Source organism: Ambystoma mexicanum, chromosome 2p (genome assembly GCF_040938575.1).
Source record: "Ambystoma mexicanum isolate Mex_15411 chromosome 2p, UKY_AmexF1_1, whole genome shotgun sequence".
Classification (NCBI taxonomy): Eukaryota; Metazoa; Chordata; class Amphibia; order Caudata; family Ambystomatidae; genus Ambystoma; species Ambystoma mexicanum.
The window spans coordinates 496,449,690-496,474,096 of NC_090923.1; the positions used below are offsets into that span (position 1 = coordinate 496,449,690).

The 24,407-nt window shown below is 46.5% G+C and overlaps 1 protein-coding gene across 1 annotated transcript in view; it reads left to right on the forward strand.

The window, feature by feature from the left end:
- Positions 1-24,407, forward strand: part of SLC6A11 (solute carrier family 6 member 11) — a 1,097,166-nt gene that overhangs the window by 110,074 nt on the left and 962,685 nt on the right. The window contains exon 3 of the mRNA XM_069643914.1: positions 7,134-7,268. Within this exon, the coding sequence (XP_069500015.1) occupies positions 7,134-7,268 (135 nt within the window). The remainder of the gene's footprint in view (positions 1-7,133; positions 7,269-24,407) is intronic.

The following is a 24,407-nucleotide window of genomic DNA, read 5'->3' on the forward strand; positions in this document are numbered from 1 at the left end:
GTGGCAAGCAAACTTTCATTTTCACTTGTAATGACTGTGGTGGTCGTTTGTGCAATTTTATGATGGCTGTTGATGGGTTGACTTAGTCATTTTCGTGTTATGGGGCACACACTGTTTGCAAATCCCAGACATGCATTCTCAGGGCATTGTAATGGGCATGCTGATTGGCCCGGTTGCATCATTGAAGGCCATCAGCGAAGTAACTTTACTGTGTGTGTTCCATAGTGGTTGCGGTTCATGTGAAGTTGGTTTGAACTACCTAGTTGCATGTGTCCTGTCTCTGTGCCCTTTGGCCTACTAAGTGAATGGGTGGCGCCTGTGGACGAGTTTGGAGGCCTTTCTGCAGCTCTACTGCTGTGCCATGATTTATGGCAATTTTATGCAGGACACAACATGTCAGAATGATTTTTCATACATATGGGGGTGCATATAGCAATACAGGGGTATAAAATGTGAGGTCGAAGCCAGAATACAGAGGATTAAGAACAAATATAGGAACTGTCTCAGAAGAAGGAGGGCAACCCACACCACCCTGGGGTGGCAACGGATGTTTGGCAGATGATATCAAAGGCAAAAGAAGATACAAAATGTCAGATTGTCAAGATTGTCAATCCTAGCTGCTGATGAATGGAGGAGCTTCCTCAGAGCAACATTTTTACAAACCTCCATGATACCAGGAGATAAAGTGGGGTGTGGTTTTTACCCCCTGAAAATTGGCTCTGACAAAATTCTTAGAGCAGCAGACCCTACTAGCTTGTCAAACTCAGTCCTAAAGGGTAACCCGGCTGTCTGGGTTAAGATTCTTGAGTCACTCTTTGAGAAAGTCTGTAACGAAGGTATGATTCCAGAACCAATTCTGCTTCCTGTGTTCAAAAAAGGGGTGTCTTTGCCGCTTAACAAAATTGGGATACAAGCCACACTATATTGTACCCTACGCAGACAGGCTTTAGGCCGGGTTCCAGTACCACCTACAATATCAGGGTTATAGATGAGTTGATTCAAGAAGCGGCAACAAGAGGTAATTCAGTATTATATCTTATATTTGTTTACCTCACTGCGGCCTTCGATTCGGTTAATCGTGAAATATTGTGGCATAAATTGAGAACCCTGGGTTGCCCTACTTGGATTGTGCAAATACTTATTATGTTGCATAACGATACAGGTGTTCAAATGCAGTTGGACGATGCTGGAACACTCTCTCTGAGGGTAGTCATAAGCAGGGGGGGGTCGAACAGTGTTGTGCTTTGGCGCCCTGTTGTTTAATCTGTGTCTGGCTGATCCTCCTCCTACACTGGTTTTGGATAAGGGCTGTTCCATCAAAATAGGAGGCACCCCCATAGATAGAATCTTATATGTAGATGATTTGGTTTTGGTGGGTAGTGCTATAGCAGGGGCCAAGTGCAAATTTAAATCCCTGATTGACTATGTCAACAATAACAAGCTGGCAATCAACATGAAGAAGATCCAAATCATTTTTATCTCAGGAGGCAAGGTGTACAGGGTCAGATTGGAATTGGAACTGGGATCCATCGAATATGCTGAGAGTTTTGTGTATCTAGGGATGGAGTTGTCAGCTGGGGCTAACTATCACAATGTTATTGCATCTAAAAAGCGTAAGGCCCGCCAGTTGACATACGCCATGAAACTACTGCAGGGTTTTCCCTCGAAGGAATCATCAAACTATATGACCAGAGCTTTGTTCTGTCTATATCGTATGGCCTGGAGGCTTTGGCTATTTGCAATCTAAAGTGGCTTGAAGTCCTCAAGGGAAACTTCTGGAGGAAAATATTAGCTCTACCACAGTCCACTTCAATGGCCTATTTGGGATTTGAACTATACATGATCTCAATGAGAACACGTTGTATGACCTGACATGGATTGTTGTATATAAAGTCAAGATCCAAGCCCAAATGCCCGTTATTAGGCATATTAGGCTGTAGCTACGTAGCAAAACACGAGGTGAAAACAAGAATTCTGACTAACAGTGTCTCAATGTAAAACGCTTTCAAGAAATATAGTGGATACCTGATTTTGAACTCGTTACAAGATTTCCAAAGCTAAAACATATATATATAAGAGTAAGATGGAACAACATGACTGGTTAAATAATTACACATATCTTGAAACTCTCCACAACCACATATTTCGGTTGTGAATTTCTCACAAATATCTGTAAACCCAGCATAACCTGATTAAGTGTCCCAACCCATGTGTTTGTAGCTTTATTCTACGCCTTCGAACAAACCAACTCCCCCTGCTTGTGACCCAGGGAGCCTATTTAAAAAATCCCCATAGAATGTCGTACCTGTCACATCTGTAAAAAAAGAGACAAACTGGAATGCCCACGGCATGTTTTAAGACACTTTGAGAAACTCGGGTTAAAATATATGTGCTTGCTGGGGCAGTTTGTAGGTGAGTATGATGCCATTAAATCTGATAATTTTTGGCATTGTGGCCTAAACACAGACTCAGATGCCGTCCATATTGCAATGTTCAGTCTATGGACATAGATTAACCTTTTACTGGGTTCTGAGTAATCAAACATACGGTGCAGTTTGTACCGTAATTGTTGAACCATTCTGTGTATACCAAGGAGAAAATAAACACTCTATATAGGGTGTTTTAGTTAGAGTTGATTGATTGTTCATTTGATGTGATGCTTTGAAATTGATTGTTGAAATATGTTAAGGTATAGTAGCAAGATCCTAGACCTAGACAAAGACTTATAGGTGTCCATCGTTCTATTGACCTATTTTGTGAATCTATTTTAAATTCTGACCATTAATGTATTTATTTATCTTATTCTATTTTAGTAAATTATGTAACTATATTATTTGCATGCATGTGTAAAAGTTTATGAGCTAAAACAAATAAATAATAAATACAAATATAACAATACACCAACTGAGTGATCAAGGGAGTGGAATCGTGACTTGAGCACTCTGAATGTGCACTCCACTGTCCCCCTAGTGACTATGTGTGCTACATTGTAGCTTACATCTCCTGAGGTGGCTAGATTCCAGATCAGTGTCAACTTGAATGGTGAGAGTGGGAAGGCACTGCCGCATGCAACGTTGCAAATGATTATTAATTGCATTGATTGCATGCGTTCTAATTTATTGGGTTCCTGTATGTCATGTGACTGCTTGTGTGTGTGTGTTTGTGTGTGTGTGTGATAGATGATACTCACCCACAAGCCAGCTGTTTCCGAAGGTTTAAATGCAGGGGCCTGGTATAGGGGGGAATGCCAGAAGATGTAGCTGTCATGCGTGCATCATGGGTAATGGGCATTCAAATACATGGTGGCATCATAGATCACCTACACATTGATGGGAAGCCAATATTTCCTGTTGTGATAGATGTTTGCAGTCTCTCTGCAGGGTTGCAACACTAAATGGGGGCAATTGATGGTTTTCAGCACCCGGGGAAAGTGTGCAACTGCAGAGAATTCCTGCCACACTCTCTGCCTTGCCTGCAGTGTGCCTGGCATGTAAAAGGGTCTATGCACACATGCTTGAATACAGTGCAAGACCTGGCAGTGGCACCTTGATTGTGTGGACTGTGAAATACCCCCAACAATGGCTCTAGTATCCTGGAATGATTCAGTGCCCAGAAAGTGTAAGGCTTATAGAACTTTGACCAGAGTTGCCACAGCCTGTGAGCACATGTTGGGTGATATCAGGTAATTATTCCACTTCCTGACAAGGTTGAGGATGACATGGGGAGGGAAGCAGTATCTTCCATATACTGGCCTCCTAAAAAATGTTGTTCGTTAATGGAACATTCCGTCCCTCCTTCACCTATTCCTCCTCCTGGTTCTATTTAGAAGTATTAGTGCTAGCAATGCAGGATCCAGCATTGTGGCAATTGTATGTCTATTGGGGTTGCATTGCGCTTTTTATGCGTGGACTTTCTTTGTGCTTTGTGATGGCTGAAGGGTGGCGGTGTGTTAATTTTCCTTTGGAGTCCATTCGACAGCGCAATAGTTTCTGTGGATAGGGTTTACTTAACACTTGGTGCAGCGTGATATTTGTTTTCACAGTGCCTCCCTCCTCTCGCCTATGCTCTTCCACATTTTCCTCCTTTAATGGGGAATTCGCATGTTCCACCCCTATTTTCTTTTTTGCGCTGGCCCTTCCTGTGCGTTGCGTTGTGTCCCGTGGCGCAAAGCACTCCTGCACAGTGCTAAGTGGGAAGGGCCTGTGTAACGTCCAATCTGTGGTTTGGTTGTACCCATTTAGTGTGACGCAAAGTGTATGTTTGTAAAGTAAAGTCACATTGTTCAGGGATAAACTTGTTTTAAATTAGGGCCATAGTGTGCAAAGAGGTAAACACACAAAGCTACTGTCACTGTTGCTTTCAGACAGTTATGGGCTAAGAGCACATTTAGTGGACGATCTGGGGTTGGCTTCATTTCAATGCACCATTATACTATGCCTTTCATTGTTAAGATCCTTAGATCGTTACTTTTTTAAAAGACAATCTGCTGGTGGTGGCAGGAGGGAAGCACTACGTTGACAAACAACATCCGGCAATGTCTCAAAGGAAAGTCATTGAAAATGCTGAAGTTATATGTATGTGTAGTCTTCTCAGAAGATGAGCAGTGTGGTTGTCTCCAAGAAATGGGTGGAATTGAGGTGTGATGGAGATAATTGTGAGCTAGAGCCCGAGCAAGAAACATGTGCCAAGATCATATGAGACTTAGAAAGCATGACAGTGCTGGCAAGTCACTAGAAGCTAAGGGGGGCTGCTTTATGGTACAATGAGGAATCTGCAGAAGCGTTGGGGTGATAAAATGGATGATGGCAGTGTAGGCTTGTATTGACTGATTCCACTCGTGAGTGCTGCACAACAATTGGCGGAGCACGAGGAGGTGCATACTAATGAGTAAGCAATTTGGCTCTGTGACAAAGTATTTATTTTAATACACATATGGTGTGAATGCTTCCTGCAGTACCATTTATCAAGGTCTTTGCTGGCCATGGCTACAGAGTCCATGGGAGGTGTTGTTCACCACCTGTAATCTGTCATGTTAACCTTAGAGTGCGGTTCTCAGAGGATGTTAGTAAATGCTCCATGATTTCCTTCACGCAGATTCAGCAAATGTGTTCCTGAAAGAGTTACATAACAGAGGGTAAAGTATCAAGATTAAGATCCTCAAGTGGCATCAGGCTATATACACTTTCATTTTAATAGACAGGAGGATAGTCTATGCCAAGAACCGTGTGTGGTCACTGTAGAGTTCACTTAAAATATTGCATGTATACGGGTGCAAAATGTGCATCGCCAGTAGTCTTGTTGAGTAAGGAATGGATTGCCATATCTATATTATTGAGATGGTGAGTGACTTCTTTTGGCTGGCTAGTGGCTTGCATTTCTGCCCCTTGATGTATCACGAGTGTACTAGCATTTAAGAGGTGGAGTTTCACAAGTTGAGACCCAAATATTCAGATACACATATATAAATCATGCACAACACTGGGGTCCTGAGAGAATTAGAGTCACCACCACCCTTCCAAGAAAATGCTTTTACTCGACTCACCACCTTGATGTGAATCAACACATTTAATATAACTGTGATACTGCTGAGATGAAATGACTACTCCCAAACTGGCCCTGATCTCAAGTCATAAAGGTGAAACAGATACAACATGAATGGTGCATTCCTTCGCCTATTTAAAGTAACAAGGCAGAATATACTCGTTAAGTGATTGATTGATTGATTGATTGATTGATATTTATAATGCACCTATACACAGTTGGGATGTGATCTAGCAAAGAAGCATTAAAAACCACAAGAGTGATGTGGTATAAAACATAAGCCATTTCCAACCAAGGTTCTATAACAAACTCATGACTTTAATCAAACTAAAAGGTTAGACAAAATAATAGAACACCACTAACAGTCCACTCTCTGTAATGAACTACACAGAATTGTATTTAATTCTATTTATCCCTTTTGACAATTATAGTATCTGTAATTATCCTCATTCCAGCATATATCAAATACAAATAGAATTAGAACCAAAACATTTAACCACAGTTTGCCAACAACTGAACAGTTAAGAGGTATTCAGTCATATAATACATTTTCTGAGATACTCCCCCATTACCATCATTCCATTCTCACACATATCCTGGCACCCTTCTATATTCGGTGTGTCCCCAACACTGTAACCTCCTCACATCCTATACAGCACATGCACAAAGATAAGCTATCACCATACCCGATGGTCAGGGCGGCCTTTCATCTGAGGAGAGAAGGAGAGCCTGTGCTAGAGAAATCCAAGCACTTATGTTAAGAGTAACCTCATGACATAATACTAGGCTGATTTCACTCACCAGAGTTAAAATCTGTAACAACTAAGTTATTGCATCACCATAATTTTCAGATTCTAGAGATTTGAGGTTACCTGCACATTGTGAGTAATTGTGCAACACTGTGTAGGCATTGAACTACACAATGGGCCTCATAATGGTCCGGCGTTAGCCGTGCCGGTAAAAATGGCATGACTGCGGTAGGAGTAATTTTTTTTCCGGCACACGGCAATGTGGAATTACCGGGGCATTACAGCCCCGGCAGTTCAAGTAATTACTCATTGCAGGGCGCCGGAAAATATTGCTCCCGAGTACCGTTCGAGTGCCATTGGACTCAATGTGAATGGGGAGGTTCTGATGCACTGGCACCATTCATGAACGGTGCCGGTGCATCCATCAAGGTCTGCGAGCGGGTGCCTTTCTGCCCGCCCGGTCAGACTTGGCAGCGGAAAGGCTCCAGCTAGCAGAGCTCGTAGTTTGCTGGTCCGGAAACAATGGTACCGGCAAGCTTACCGGTACCGTTGTTTCCGGACCGGCAACCTGGTAATGACCCCCAATGTTTTTCTGAACATGGTGCAATGAGCCAAATAACATATGTTGTCTCAATCGATATATATTTGAATCATTAAAACATTATTTCACTGCATGATGAATGCATTCTGATGCATCCTCAGTATATCCAGAAGGAAAGTAAATTGATGGTTTATTCCAGTTAGGTAAAACATTCCTTTAAACAACACAGTATGGTGTATATTGACTTTACAGCATTTTTGATAATTGTATTAATTAATGAACGCCTCATTCTTTTCTTTCAGGTGCCTTCCTTATTCCATATGTGATTTTCTTCATTTTCTGTGGAATACCAGTGTTTTTTCTTGAGACTGCACTTGGCCAATTTACCAGTGAAGGAGGCATTACCTGCTGGAGGAAAGTCTGCCCACTCTTTGAAGGTAAACTATGCAACACTCGATATTTTTACAGAAATGTCATATTTGACACAAATTCACATTTTCTTGTGCCTACCAGCGCCGTTTATTATGAGCATGTCATAGTATGCATTGCAATTACCTTCCTTTTTACTTGTAGCACATCAGACAAGCTTTTTATCCTTGTGTTATACCTGTGTTATACTGGAACAGTTTTAGGTCTGGCGAGAATGAGATGTAGGACCTCAAGATACATAATATAGAGAGGGTGTGGTGTCAGTCATCTTCTCTGTAATGCAAAATAAGTGCATTGTTGTCAAAGCTCTCTTATAGCAATGGTTATTTCGAAAGATCAAAGAAGGTTCTTTAATTTGAAGATAGATTTGTGAATGATGCTTTTAAAATATTGTTTTGTTTCAATGTTGTTTGTACATTGATTTTTTTTTATTTTTATTTGCGGTCTACATTACATTGTTGTTTTTAATTCTGTTGCTATTTTTCTAAAGCCTGTCCTTCACTGCAGGTCATAGAAAATCTACATTGAGTAAGCTAGGCGTATTGCCTTTGCTAATGCTGGCTCGTTATGTCCTTCAGCGTATTTTAATTATGTGAACTATGCACACCACTTCCTTTATGTCTGGAATGAGATATCTCTCTATGATTTAACACTGCAACCGAGTGAGTAAATGTATATTGTGTAGGTTTGTGTATTACTTACAGCAGGTACCATGATGGTCTGTGCATCCATGTACTGCAAATTCAATAAGGCTTGCACCGGACGTACATGGACACATCATGGTCAATGGCAGTGGTAGCTCTTAATCTGTTTTTAGGAAATAAAGAAACAATTGGATGTGTTCTTTATAAGAGGACCCATATGTATAAAGTAGTTTCTCAATCACAGTATTACAAGGTCTGCTTTCAGAGATCTAGTATAACCCTGCTACATGTTCATGTATTTTAAATGTGGTCTTTTGAACCATACACTCTTTAGCATGTTCTGGGGCATTTTTGCTGTCATCAGCAGACCTCTGCTGCATGCATCCATTGGGGTCCTTTGAAACCCCTTAACTGCTGGGCTAATATGCATGCCTATGCAAATAGGACAAGCATACTCGTCCTCATCTGTAAGAGGATTCAATTCAACACTACGGCTAAGTCAATGCCCAGTCTAGAATACTGAATGAAAACCCTTATTGATATATCTTTATGTCCAGTTCATGCGTTCTGGATGACTAACCCTATATAACACCCCTCCCTTGGAATCCCCGTGACCCCACTGAGCCAAGAAGTAGTTCTGTTTTGCAAGTTAAAAGGTTTATTTGATAATTTAAACAATAGAGATATATATCACACTTTATAATAATTTAATAATTGAATATCACACTGAATCTGAGCAGTAATCAATAATGGATAGTCTGGCACTAGCACACTTCTTTATAATCAATGATGAGTGGTTATAGGATGGATAAGATAGCAACAATACTTTATGGTTTCAAATGGATGCAAGGTGGAATGAAAATGCAGTACAGAAAATACTCAATAGGCGTTCAACAAAACAATGTAATCACTTTTCTTTGGCAATCCCCTCCCCCCTTTATGCAATGCAAGGAAATGGAAGGAAAGCACACAGTTCTCAGAAATGCAATCAAATGTAATTCAGTTCACCCCAGCAAGCTTACACTACAGAAGTTGGAAACACAGGCCCAAAATGCTTTTATATGTGCTGGCAATGAAGTGAAAAATATGCTAAAAATGGTTTTAATTCCCTCTAGAGGTTCAGGGTGAGTGGTATCAAGTTAATATTAGTCCAGGCTCACTTTAGCAAGGATCTAGGAGTAACTAGCAGGTTAAACGAATTTTTGGCAACTGAAAGCAAGAAAACTGCTGTTTTCACACGATGAGAAATTTGCAAATTGAGGCAAATTCGCGATTGCGGCAAAAGTATCGGGGGTAGGAATGCCGTTCTAGGTTCGTAGAAAAGCCACGATTCCCAGCTTTCAGAGGAAAGTTACTGCAAGTCTCTAAGCCAAACGGTCACGGAGATATGAGCGATATGGTAAAGGTCGTTTTTCAGATTTGAAATGTTAAAGTTCAAAATGACAAATGACAGCTAGCAACTAGAAAATGACAGGTGACAGCTTTGCAAATTACAGGTGACAGTTAGGAGGCAGTTCTACTTAGATTAAAATAGCTTGGATTAGATTATTTTAACTAAGAGATTGGTTCTGCACAGTTCTGCTAGGTACTCACACTATATTCTTGAATTAAATGGGCCTCGCCACGGATCTGGTCAGGTTTTAGACTGGACTCTGGTCTGGTCTCTGCACTTCACAGTGATCTGGGTCAGCTCTGCTCTCTCTCTAGCCTCTCTGGATTCTGGAGATTGATGGATTTGAAGTCTGGATCTCTGGATGTGGTATGGTCCGGCAGAGCGCGTTGCAGCAAATGGAATTGAAGGTCCCTATCTGTCCTGTCTGTCTGATTTTATGTGTTTTGAAAGTGGGTGTGTGTGCAGCATCACTAGGCTCTACCCCTCTCCACTTGTCATTGGCCACTTCATCCTCTTCTCCTTGATTGGGGGAATGAAATGAAGTGTCATCATGATGAGGTCTGTTTATGGTACAGAGAACCCACCCCTGTCAAATTACACACAATCTATATTTTGACCCAAAAGATATATTTGCACAGGTACACATTTGTTTCAAATTACATGCACCCATCATGCATTACAGGAGGTATACCCTGTCCAAATCTGCTCTTCCTGGGAGCTTGCATTCAGAAATGGCGACATTTGCACTTTTTAACTGGTTTCGCAATATCGGACATTAACCCAAATTTATACACATGTGCGCAAGGAGTATGGACATTAATTGATGAAGTGTCAGATTTTTAACATGCATACATTTTAAGTAATACCCTCTTAACTGCTAGTTTGCCCCCAGAACATGCCACCGGTTCTAAAAACCTCTTAAAATGTGGGCAGAAAAATCACAAGAATTATGGTATCATTTAAATAATTATGACAAGTCCGTACTATGAGTTATTCATCTTTTTCTAAAACCATATTCTGGCTACAGGGGTGTGGTTTCCCCCCAGCACAAGGTTGAATTTCTGGTTTTTCCAGTTCTGCCAAGCCAGCTTGCTCTCACAGGCAGTGCTCCTCCCCTTTACTTCCAGGAGGAAGCCACTTTTTACGGCCCCCATAATAAAACATTTGCCTGAGTCAGGACAGGGCTTTGTTCAATTTCCTGCAGAGCCCAGGTAATTCAATCAGGGAAGTGTCATATCCCTTTTGGTGGGAGCAGCAAAAGGCAGATAGGCCTGGGAACACAGCTGTTGTGCAAGTCTCAACTCCTGTCGGGGGTAGCTGGTGGGCAGAATTCAGTTCCTTAAGCCAGGCCCCAGCTAATGTCACTTTTGTTCCCCAGTTTAAGTCAAGACAATTTTTTACATATGTAGCTAGGATGCTGATTCTAAGTTTAAAACTATGACATTTAAACAATTGCAACCTATGTGACACTCAAAAGTAGGTCACTCATTTCTTTTAAACATTTAGGTTTTTAGTGTCTTTCAGTCCAAATTTACTTAAACTGCTGAAATCCACAGCTCAGCCAGTCTTGTTATAAACCTTCAAGTCACTTCAGAATATAACTTTAGATTGTATCCACCTCTCAGTAAGTCTTTCTTTGGCATGCTTTGGGTTCATCTATTCAGTTTTACACATATAAAAAAAATCTGGTGCTGTTTTAAAACGCCAGCTTTCTGATAGTGGTGAGTACTGGTACTGCACCCATTTTTGGGATTTAAGAAAATGAGTTCCCCACAATTCCAGGTTGCTTTTGGCAATCAGCATTGCCATTCCCAATGGTTTCATACTACTGTGTGGGTAGTCCAATGGTGGTTTTAGGCAGTGTCCTTCTGTGCCCATAACATCGGCAAAAATGAGTGGCAGCCTATTCTTCATGCATTTCCCTGTGCATTTTCTGGGAAGCTCTGGCCATCATGATGTTTTCCATGTCAGTACTGCACAGTTTTTGAGGTAGGGCTCGGATGCATGGGTAAAAGCATCCCACACATCACATTGTTGGTCAGGAGCTAGCAATGCCTTTAGGGGAATAGCATATATATTTGTCAGAGGAAAAAGTAATACATCAATAGCTATATGAGTTATACAGTATCATGGTTTATTAAACATTTACAATATACTGTTTATTAGAGGAATTGCAGTTAAAATGTAACCAAACAGGCCAATGGGGAAATTAAACTGATAAAGAAGCAGGGGTGTCCTATCCAATGCTGTCCAAATGGCAAAACGATAATCAAGTTATGATAAAACCACTGGAAGTGTTATAGAGTACTTTCTAGATCTGAAAGAATATATGTTGGAAGAAAACAGTAACAAAACAGTAATCCACAACAAATACATTGGTTATCTTACCCAGCCACTTCAAGGGAGGAGCAACATCATCACCAACAAAACGTCCAAACGTCACAAAGATTTTCATTGACATACTAATTGGAAAGTGTGTTAAGTACACCCTAAATAAAAATATTACTTTCAATGTGTGGCACCAATATGTTCCAAAATACGTTTCTTCCTTTAATCCTGGATAGCATAAACCTTGCAAAAAGTGGGTTTAGGTACACATATTGGCTCCTGTAATTGTTGAGCATGTCTGAGCAATCAAAAATCATGGTATGTGTTCTCCAATCGCCACATATGGCCTAATTAACACTTCGAACTGTGGTTCTTTGGGTATGAGTTTGTCAGAGGCATCTAGAAGAAGTGAATGACTCTTGATCCTGCAAAGAAGGGAAATCAGCTGTGTATGTATATTAGTAGTACACTGAATGGGCTGCTTTCGAATCCAGCTACCTCCCTGTTCAATCTGTGTGATCTCACTTGTGAAAGTTACTTTAATGAGTTTGAATGGAGTTTGCTCACATGTATAGATACAACTAGCCTAAGCCCAAAGCCAGACAAAAAACATGCACATGTCGAGCTATATCCATACACTCCTTATCTCAAACAAATTATGATCTTAACTGTAAATATACCCATATGGTTATCTGAACCCCTATCAGTAACAAATGGTAATTACACAACACAAAACATTTTCAGATATTCACAAATGTTTGGTCAATGTCTCCATCTGACACAAGAAGCAGACACATGTTATGCTGTGTTATGTTATTTTGCACTTATATAGCGCCTTGTATACCATTGGTATGGTCTGAAGGCGCTGGTAGGATGAACGCCCTTGGGAACCGAAGTTCAGATCAGTAGAGAGAGTTCTTCATCAGGACTTAGTCTATGGTCTAACATGATTGGTATACAATGTCAGATTGTTATATACACAGCATATATATTCATGACATTCAAAATAACTTATTTTTTTCTTCCACAAAATCCATTTTGTTTGGAATTATACATCAATCCAATGAAAGACATCAAATGCATCAATATCATTATAAGAAAACAACGTGATCACAGCAGAGGGGAACATACACACAGGGCAAGGGAAATGGAGGGGAGAAGGAACGGGAGAAAAATTGTTATTTAACCTCATTGGTGTACTGTCAATTATTTTTCTGTTCGTTCATTTTTAAATAGTGACTTAAATTATATCTGGTCCGTAGTACCAACTGGGCTCACACCTTCAATAAACTGCGCTGTTACAAGTCATGGAAATTGCAAGAAAGTTACTCAAGGGCCTTATAACCCCTAGATGACCTCTTAAGTGGCTGTTGTGTGCACATACGTTGATTAGCCGTGCATACAAATTATTAAGTACCCCAAGTACCAACTTTAAGTGAGAAATCCTAGTGTGGCGGAATACAAGGCAAAATCCACACCTCTAAAGCTTTTTTGCAAATGGTGAGTAGTGCCAAAGTGCTTGCTGAACATAAAAATGAATATCTTATAAAAACACATAATCAAATGTACCCAATGGTTTTTCATCAGTAACCTCATCAGACCTGCTCGTCGTCAATGACTAGTGTGACCTCACTGTTTAGAAGATAACAACATGGGTAAAGTTACCCGTTAATAATGCTTGCAGGTGCTAAACCATGCATACTACTTTGCCTGTGCTCAGAATAGCGCATCTGATATTGCCTGTACTTTTCTGCAAATTCACTGTGTCACAAAGTTAACACTCCTGATAAGTGCTAAGTGGCTGCCTCCCCTTGAAAACTGCATGTGTGAAATACAATGCAAGTTCCATGAATAATACATATCTCAAAAGTGTGTTGGCACCTGTTTATAAAGGCAACAAGAGGAAGGCCTGGTTCAAGCCTATTACCTGGTATTCTTAAAAGTGTTCATACATTGCTGTCAGTAATATAAAGTTGAGCGCAGCAAAATTCTGCAAAGTGCTGAGTTCAAGAATCAGATTCCATCTATAATAATATAAAATAAAGGTCCCCACTACATATATTAAGCTGGTATTGTCTAATTAAAACCTGTGCATAATGTAATAATAATGCCCACTGTTCCCGCGTGAATATTTGAGAATGTTTTGTGCCTCATAATTACTGTGTGTTACTGATTAGTGTTTCAGATAACCCTATGAGTATATTTACAGTTGAGATCATAATTTGTTGAATATAAGGAGCGCATGGATATAGCTCATCCTTTGTGTGTATGTATAGTATTCGTGGCTCCGGCAGAGATGATGACCTTTTTTGGATTTCGGATCCAATTTGTTTCAGAAGTCAGAAAACTGTTCAACTGTTTTTTTTGTTTGTCACTTGGCATTACTCAAAAAGTGCAATGTTGCACATCATATGTACACCAAGCTTTCAATTCCAGTAACATAATTTATCAATATGCATACATACAAAGGGGGTAATTCATAGAATTCAGCGCACAAGTGGCGCACGCGGCTGGCGCACAGTGTGTACGTGCGAATTACTGCGCCAGCCGCGTGCGCTAAAATACATTTCCGCTCACAGCGTATTCATGGATTTTAGCTTCCAAAACCAGCCGTGGCGCAGAGTGGCGCAGCGACCCTGCAGCAGTGCCAGTTACGCTCCAACCCCTCCCCGTGCGCCATGCACAGCGCACAAATCCCGTACATGGCGCACAGGCCCCCAACCACGAAAACGCCTGTAAAACTCCCCTCGCACCCCTCCGAATACACGTACCCCGCTGCACGGGGAGTGTCACACGTGATTGGAGCGGGGTACGTGTACAACAGGGGTTCGTGGGAAGTTTCACTTGCGAAATGCCCTGTGTGAGTGGGGTAAGTGAATTCCTGGGGTGCGCGGGAAGTTTCACACGCAATAGGCCCTGTGCGAGTGGGGTACATGTATTCCTGGGGTGCGCAGGAAGTTTCACACGCGATAGGCCCTGTGCGAGTGGGGTCGTGTATTCCTGGGGTGCGCGGGAAGTTTCACACGTGATAGGCCCTGTGCGAGTGGGGTACGTGTATTCCTGGGGTGCGTGGGAAGTTTCACACGCGATTGGAGAGGGGAACGTGTATTTCGGGGGTGCACGGGAAGTTTCACACGCGATAGGCCCTGTGCGAGTGGGGTACGTGTATTCCTGGGATGCACGGGAAGGTTCACACACGAAAGGCCCTGTGCGAGTGGGGTACGTGTATTCCTGGGGTGCGCGGGAAGTTTCACACGCGATTGGAGAGGGGAACGTGTATTTCGGGGGTGCGCGGGAAGTTTCACACGTGAAATGCTCTGTGCGAGTGGGGTCGTGCATTCCTGGGGTGCGCGGGAAGTTTCACACGCGATAGGCCCTGTGCGAGTGGGGTACGTGTATTCCTGGGGTGCGCAGGAAGTTTCACACGCGATAGGCCCTGTGCGAGTGGGGTACGTGTATTCCTGAGGTGCGCGGGAAGTTTCACACGCGATTGGAGAGGGGAACGTGTATTTCGGGGGTGCGCGGGAAGTTTCACACATGAAATGCCCTGTGCGAGTGGGGTACGTGAATAACTGGGCTTTGCGGGAAGTTTCACACGTGATTTTGCTGTCAGAGCGCGGTACGTGAATTCCGGGGGTGCGCGGGGAGTCCTACACGTAAATTGGCAGTGTGGGTCCTCCCAGGTGTTCCCTCTACACCCTCCACGACCCCTGCAGGCAGCCCACACCACAGGGGACTACCCTGCACCCTTGGTCATGTCCCGCAGGCAGCCCATCCACCATGGGCATGCCCCCCAGCCAAGCCACATGTCACCTTGCACTAGTGATCACCAACTCATGTCCCCCAGTACCCCCACCCCCCAGCAGTCAGGGGCACCTGCCAGCAGGCCCCCACTCATGTCCCACTCATGTCTCCCAGCACCCCCACATCCCTGCAGTCAGGGGCACCTGCCAGCAGGCCCCCACTCATGTCCCCCAGCAACCCCACCCCCCAGCAGTCAGGGGCACCTGCCAGCAGGCACCCACTCATGTCCCACTCATGTCCCCCAGCACCCCCACCCCCCAGCAGTCAGGGGCACCTGCCAGCAGGCCCCCACTCATGTCCTCCAGCACCCCCACCCCCCAGCAGTCAGGGGCACCTGCCAGCATGCCCCCACTCATGTCCCACTCATGTCCCCCAGCACCCCCACACCCCAGCAGTCAGGGGCACCTGCCAGCAGGCCCCCACTCATGCCCCACTCATGTCCCCCATCACCCCCACCCCCCAGCAGTCAGGGGCACCTGCCAGCAGGCCCCCACTCATGTCCCCCAGTACTCCAACCCCCCAGCAGTCAGGGGCACCTGCCAGCAGGCCCCCACTCATGTCCCACTCATGTCCCCCAGCACCCCCACCTCCACAGCAGTCAGGGGCACCTGCCAGTAGGCCCACACTCATGTCCCCCAGCACCCCCACCCCCCAGCAGTCAGGGGCACCTGCCAGCAGGCCCCCACTCATGTCCCCCAGCACCCCCACCCCCCAGCAGTCAGGGGCACCTGCCAGCAGGCCCCCACTCATGTCCCACACATGTCCCCCAGCACCCACGTCATGACGATCCTCAATCATGGGCCACATGGCCACCCACACCACACCCCACGCCACCCCAGCCCAAAGCCCCAAACAAGTATTGCATCCACCCACAGAGAAATGGCCATTACATGATACAACCGAATGGCAAGTATGTACATGAACACATGTCCGTCACACACACACAATGGGTGCAAGTGAATGTGAAAACCCATATCATGACATGCATGAAACCAATGAGAGAATACCACACATCGAAGTATGAAACAAAAATGTATTGAAGACAACATGAATGTAATGAAAAAAAATCAATAATGGGAATAATAAATAAAATGCAGAATGTCCGGAAAAATATTAAAAATATGAAATCAGAATCCAAATAACTCCAAATGAAAATGTGTCCAACAAAGCAAATCCAAGGGAAAAAAAAATATATGAAAACCATTGCGCCAGGGTGAAATTAAAATAAAAACGAGAAACATCCACTGTTCAACTATATACAAATCACCAATCCAGGGTCCATGAGACCAACAAATGAAATGAAACCTACAAAAAACCCTACCTAATAATGAGCTATATACAAAAATGTGGTGCATTGTCCAAGCGGCCCAAAATAAACAAAAACAGAAAGGAAACCTAACACTATCTAACTATTTACAATGGCAGTGGGCTAGTCCGATGGCTTACTTATTGATGTCCTGGGCCAGGGCATCATCGAACTCCTGCTCAATGTCCTGGAGGCGGTCCTCTTCCATGGCCCCGAGGGTTCGCAGGGACGACGACATGTTCACCTCCAACTCCCTGCGAACTGCCTCGAGGCACTCAGCCCGCCTCAGGGCCTTCCGCATGGAGTTCTCCGCCCTGACCATTGTGAGCCGTTCCTCTTCCGCCCGCTGCCGCTCCGCATCTATGGCATGGCCCAACCGCTGCCACACAGAAGACACTTGAAATCTGGGGTCCTAATGCCCTATGGCCGATGCCTGCCCCTCCGATGTTGAAGGCCCCGAGCCATCATTGCTCCCACCATGCTGCTGCTGCTGTGCCTGTGCCTGTGCCCTGGCTCTTGCTGCCTGCATGTCCTCCTCCGGCTGGGGTGCAGTTGTCTTGGTGGCCCCCCCTGCTGGACGTCCGACTCCCGACTGTGGCAGGGATGTGTCCTCCACCAGCCTGGCCGCTGGGTCAGGGGCAGCTCAACAGGGTACCCAGGTGACACATGGGTGGGAAGATGGCATGGAGGTCGACTGGCGCATAAGGGGTTCAGGTGAGGAGGGGATCGCAAGAAGGTCCAGCACACAGAGGAATCCAGCACCGGTGACCCGTCCCAGTAGGTCAACGTGGTCAAAGAGGCATGCGAGACGCTGTGCAGTCTCTCCACGAAAAGACTGCAGGTCACCTTGTATGCCCCGTTGACGCAACACTATCCCACTCAGGACAGGCTCAACACGGTCCCGGATAGCCATGTCCGCAGGGAGAGGAAGGTCAGTTGCTGTGCGCTCATCCCCTCCCTGAAAACGGGTCTGGATGTAGGCATCCCTGCTGGTGCCAGATGATGCAGTCACAGGATCAGGGACAGGATTACACACAGGCACCTCTGCGGCAGCCCGTGCTGCCTCCTGTCCCTGCCCCTGCACTGCACCACTAGCACCAGTGGAATCCCCTCCTCCAGACCCCGTGAGTGTCCCTTCCGCGGCCTCCTCCTCCACCAAACCCCCCACCAACCTGGATGACTCTGTGCCATCTTCCTCCGTTGGACCCTGTGGGGTCTCAGCTGCCCCTTCTGCTGCTGAGGAGTCCACCTCCGACCTCTGCCTCTTGGACCTACCCCCTGCAGCTGCGGCCTGGGACGTGGCACCAGACTCCTCACTCCCTGACAACATGACAATCTGGGAGGGGAGCCGGGCCTTGCGTCTCCGGCTGGTGGTGCGATCCCTGCCGCTGTGCTCCACAGCACCTTCTCCGCCCTCTTCATCAGTTGACGCTGCAGACAATTTCAACTCACACACATGAGCATTTCCACAGCAATATTGCACCAGGCAGCAACATCCATACACATATAACAGCATGAACAGCCGAAGGTGAGCCTGACATCACATGAAACACAGGGAGTGCACTAGACACGCACACATGCCACCACACTTACATGCATGTCTACATCTCCTCCAACTGTCACAGTGATGCGATCACCATACATGTCACATCTGTCATTCAGCCTTCTACATATCAGTGTCACGTGCATCCATGTTTCATCACAGTTGCACACTTGTCAAATACACACACATGCACATGTACACAGTGCAGATACATGCAGCAGGAACCACCATCCATGTGTGACACCACAACCATGCCAACGTACATACACAGAAATTCAAACATGTGTGCTACCACACCTGCATTTGCACAGCATGCTTACCAACACATACACCATCGATGTGTCTCACACCTAAGAGGACTCACATGTGGCAGCCTCATGCCCCTGTTCATACACATCACTACATGGCCCTACGAAAACACATGTGCAACCTGCACACTACTGGCACACCACCACACGCACAGCGTCCAATCAGTATGCATGTACACTTACCGCTCGACTCCAGACGGGTCTGCCTCTCAAGGACCTGGACGTGGAGCGCTGGGCTTATGTGTTCCAGGACCCTCCTCTGGTGGTCGGACAGGTGGCCCCGGCGCCCCTTGGCATCAACTGCCTTCAAGAGGCGCCGGGCCTTGTTGAGGGTCCTGGACCTGAAGTCCTCCCAGCGCTTCTTGACATGGTGTAAGTCGCGGACTGCCACCCCCTTCGCGTGGATGGCAGTCACGATGTCCATCCAGATCCTGGTCCGTCCTTCATTGTCGGTGCGCAAACTTCCAAAAAGGGCATCATACTGCCCCAGGACTTGCTCCACCAGGACACCAACTTCCCTGGCACTGAAGCTGGTGGCCCTCTGCCTCTCTGGCTGGGGGTTGCCAGTGGTGCTAGTTGGTGCTGTGCCCGACATGGCAACCCCAGAGGCAGGAGTGGGTGGGCAACTGGGTCCTGGGGCTGGGCTGTGGTGCGATGGTATCCCAGTCGGGAGTCTTCGGTTCCAGCAGGGGTGGTCACAGCAACTGCACCCCTGGCTGACGTGCAGGCAGCAAATAGCAGGGCATGTGGGCAGCAGGCAGTCAGGCAGCAGCAGATGGTAGGTGGGAGTGTGCTCGGGGCTCTGGGGGGCACTAATTCGGCCTTCTGGGCAGGAGTGTGGTCTTCCGTGTGTTGTTGCGTAGCCAGCTTGATACAGAGTGATTTGGCACGTGAAAATCTTGCACGTCAGCGTGTATTTTGAGGAAAGGCGACTTCACGCGTAAGCGCGTCAGCACACGTACGTGGTTTCATTGGACCAAAGGCCCTTAGCGCGTAAGCGCTTCTGTGACGTGACTCGCGTGGGCGTTTCCCTCATGACCTGGGCATAGTGGTTCAGCGCGCGTGGAAAAACTGCACGTCCGTGTGTAATCTGAGGAAAGGGCCTACGTGCGTAAGTGACGTGACGCGTGCGGGTGTTTCCATCAACACGGGTGCATGTTCATCGTACACGTCCAAAAACTGCACGTCCGAGTGTCAGCTCGTGTAATTGGAGGAAAGGGCCTTAGCGCATACACGCGTAAGTGATGCTGTACGTGTGGGCCACTTTAAAAGGTACGTGTAGGACCCCATTCCCTTGTACGTGCTTTTCGTGGAGAGCGAGTGGGTGAATTCTGTACTTCTTGTCGGTTCACACGCGATTACTTCACAGCGTTTCAAGTTCGTACTCCCTATTACCTCTGACAGTGTTCTTTATTTTTTTTGGGCCTGTTTCCTCAAACAGCGTTCACTTCTTCTTTTGTCCTGTCTCCTCAGACAGCGTACAGTTCTTCTTTTGGCAGGGGTGTTGCCTACGCGCACACGCGTGTTTTTTTCACGTTCTTTTTCCAGGCAGACGGTTAATCGCGCACGCCTTTACCAACTGTGCTTGCCCCGTGTGTTGCGTACCTCTTCAGAGGTCATTGTAGGCTGTGTGTAACTCGCGTATGCTTGTTTTTGTGTTTCTGGGTGCCACAGCGTAGTGCGGGTTCATTTTTCCACGCACGTCGTCTACGAGTGGTTGCGTGCATGTTACTTTTTGTTTTTGGGGTGCCTGTGCGTTGCGTGACCTGTCATCTTCCCCCAGGGGTCACAGACAGCCTTGCTAGAGCACTATGGTAAGAATTCCACCTAGTACCCTACCCCTTTCACCTCCAATTGCCCAGGACAATTGTTTACTGCAACCCCCATACACACAACAACATCAGTGCCATGGTTGAGAGGCGACCTAGCGGTAAGGGAGGCAAAGGTGGCCGACCACCAAAAGGTGGGCGTGGTGGGCATGGTAGGGGACGTGGCCAGGATTTGCAGGGTGCCCCTAGTCCCCCATGTGTGGAACACCAATCAGGAACACCCATGCCCCCACCTATGGTTGAGGGAAACGTGGCTGACACCATCCCAGCTCAGCCCTTGTTGGACCAGCCCATTGTGGCACCTGAGCCGGCACAGGATGACTCCCAGGCTGACTTCCAGGTCAGCAAGTCTAAGCCACGTGTGTCGGTGCAAGTTGGTGTCACCAGGCCATGTGGATCTGGGGCAGCAATGTCATCTGCTGCCCCAAGTAGGCAGGGTGGGGGGGCTGCAGGGGCAGATGCAGCTCTATCCACCCCAGCTCTGAGTCTCCCAGCCGGGACAGTGTCGGTCCTGGCCCCTGCCAACATCTCACTTCAGCCAATGCCTGCACCAAGACCTATGGTCATTGTGCCTTCACACACTCCCATTACCCAGTCCACCTGCGCTTCTGCCCCTCCTGACCAGAGCGGCGCAAGCCACTCAGGCTCTGCTCCACCTTTGAAGAAGAGCAAGGGTGCTCTGGCACTACAGGCTGAGACCCCAGACACGGTTACACAGTCCAGCACGTCAAGGAAGCCTAGCTTTAATGACCCCGAACTTGATGCACTTGTGAGCTATGTGTCGGCACATAGCCGCAAAATGTTGGTGACTGCAGGGTTCAAGTCCACACCTGGTCAAAGTAGGGCACACTGTCAGACCATTGCAGACCGCATAAGTGCCCTTGGATTTGTGAGGCGCACAGTTGATGATTGCTACAAGCGGTGGAATGACCTGAAACGCAGAGCAAAGAACAAGCTGGCCTCAAATCATGCCGCTACTCTGGTGACTGGCGGTGGGTCTCCACAAGAGGACAACAAACTCACTGAACATGAGTCTGTTGCTGGGACCTTCATCACAAAGGAACAGATCCAAGGTGTGGGAGATGTACCTGATTACGACGCATTGTCAGGTGAGTGCCCATGCGTGTGTGTGTAATCCATGTGTATGTTGTTTGGGTGACAGGTTCTGATTGAGTGCCAGGTGAGGGTGTGTACTCCTGAGTGTTATGGGTCACCCATTTGCTTCCTCCCATACATTCACGTGCCTTCGATTTGGGTATGACTGTATCCCTTCTGCCCACAGTTGCTAATTAGGCCCATATTAGTGCACTTTACCTTGAACTGTCATCTTGCAACTACATTGTTCAGATTTTGTGAGTGTTCATTCAGGCTGATTGTTTCCACTCTCCTATTTTTGCTACGCATTATTCTGCCCTATTGCAACATATGTGATATGCTTCGGTCATTGTTTACAGCCCACACTGGGACACTATTTTTACCTGGTTATGTTAATGATTACACCATTCAGGCCGATGGAGTATGGGGCTGCAGAAAGTTTTTCTTAGGGCCTGTTTGCATGTGGAAGATGACAGATGTTTCCTGTAATGTTAAAGTGACCAACCATTGATCAGCCCACAATGACTGTGTTATTGGACACTGAATGTGTTTCAGTGTGTGGCACATGCATATTTTGCAACACTATTCAGCATCAATCTTCCCATCATGTCGATGTGACATGGATGTGTGACAGTACTCATTCACTGACATATTGCTGTAGTTTTGTAATTTACCGTGGCTATGCTACATTACATCTGTGTGGTGGCATGTGTCATGTATGTGTATTGGACATGCCACTCACAGCCTGATGTGTGATGCCAGTGCTACCCAACATGCTGCAAATGTGTTGCTTTTCCATCTTGCTCTCCCCAGTGTCTGCCTTTTTGACTCCACTTCCAACTCTTTGACAGTGCATGCATGGCAGGGTTATAGTCATGTGGGACATGTGTAAATCATGTACTGGATCTCTGGTTTGTCACAGCCTATGTGTGTGCTATGGTGCTCATGCCTGTTTCCATTTGTTGTCTTTCATGTTTTTGCAGGGGATGACGCACTTGGTGCTGTTGAGGTTGAGGAGATGGTGCAGACCCAGGAGGAATCTCAGGCACAACCGGGCACCAGTGGTAGATGTGGTGTGGTGGTGGGTGAAAACCCAATGTTACTGCAGACCATACTGTCCAGAGGGGGGCTCTGGGTGCACCTCCCCAGACCTCTATTCAGGTGCTGAGTCGGATGATGAGACTTATGTGCCGTCGCAGGTAAGTGTTTCTGGCAGGGATTCTGTTCTGTCCAACCCACCTGGACCAGAGGTAGAACCCTCTATGGGGATGTCAGTGTTGGTAGGTCCGCCTTTGGCGGTTACGGATGCAGGGTCACACTCCACAGCATCTGATCCTGTTCCTGATTCTGTTCCTGGGCCAGTAGATCAGAGGGGGAATGCAGTCCTGCAGCCTCAGGCAGTGCCAGCACAGCAAGGTGCAGATCACCTTGCCCCAAACAGGTGTGGTGCCCGTCGACGCGGTGGCCGTGCGCCACTAGGCAATACTGTATGGGAAAACTCCATGTATGGTATGGCAACCCAACAGGCAGCATCAGTAGAAATTATGGCTCAGGCAATGGAGAGGGTGGCCACTTCCATTATCCCCCCTGAAAGGCAGATGGAGCAACAACAGCAGGCAACAGACTCCATTTGCAAATCACACTGGGAAGACATGTTGGCGTCCAACAGGGACCAACGGGCAGCACTGCAGACTCTGCGCGAATCCATATCAATAGAGTCACAGGGCCACAGGGAAGCCCTGAGGGTGGAACTCCATAATCTCAGGCAGAGTCTGCTTGAACTTGAGGCTTCCCGAAATGTTAAGGCAGAACACCAGCTGGAGCAGCTCACACGTTCGCTGTCAGCTGAGCTGCATGCAACACGTGAGGAGATCCGGGCATCACGCGAGGCCATGCGTGCAGAAATGCAGGCAACCCGTGATGTGCTGCATGGGGATCTCCCCACTTTAATCCTCCAGAATCAGACCTTCCACACCCGCATGCTTGCTGCCATGGAGGACCATACCAGGGCTTTGTGTGGCTGCCTCCCATAGTGCCACCGCCTCCTGATGCAGCAGCAGAGGATGAGCAGAGCTACAGCAGTTCTCCCACAATGGCATAGCCGTGCAGGCCATGAGCGCAAGGAGTTTTTTTTTTTTTCGCAACATCCACGCAGGTGGGTGTTGGTGTGCACCCTGTCCTCGAACCTCCTGGGTGGCCTCCCCCACCCCCCCTGGTCCCCACATGGCCATTTTTGATTTTTGATTTTTTCTTTTACAGTGTGTTGCCTTGTGTGGCTCCCGTGGGCATCCTCTGTATTCCGGCTGGGCACATGCAGGCTTGTCCTGAGTTTGGGTTAGATGCTTGGGTTCGTGAGACACACACCCCTTCTGCTTCCCGTTTCCATGGGCTTGCAAAGGGTGTGACCAAGTGACAGTGAATTACACAGTGACGTTGGGCTCCCATGAGCTGTGTGGGCAGCCTGTCGTCAATACTGTGTAGACATACCTAGTGGATATTGTTGTTGTATTGTACACTGCATGGTGTATTGATATGTGCTTGTGCATCCATGTCTTCCTCCTAATCTACAGGTTCCTTCCTCATGTCTTCACAAGGCCATCTACTTTGCATATGCAGTTCATGTTGTATGCAGTACACTGAGACATTTGCGTGGCAGCAACACTCTACAGTTGGAAGGGGTCGATGTGCTGGCTTATTCAGGTTGTAGGAGTACCACTACTTGAACTTAGTACTGTCATGTTTTTGCATTTTTCCATGGTGTGTTGCAGCATTGTGTTGGTGGTAAGTATTTGGTAATGTGTGCTGTTAGTTATACATTTCTGGGAGCATATTGTTTGTGGGTAGTTTCCATTAAGGACAGTGTACTTTGTGACACTTGTGTCAGGTCTTGTGCATTG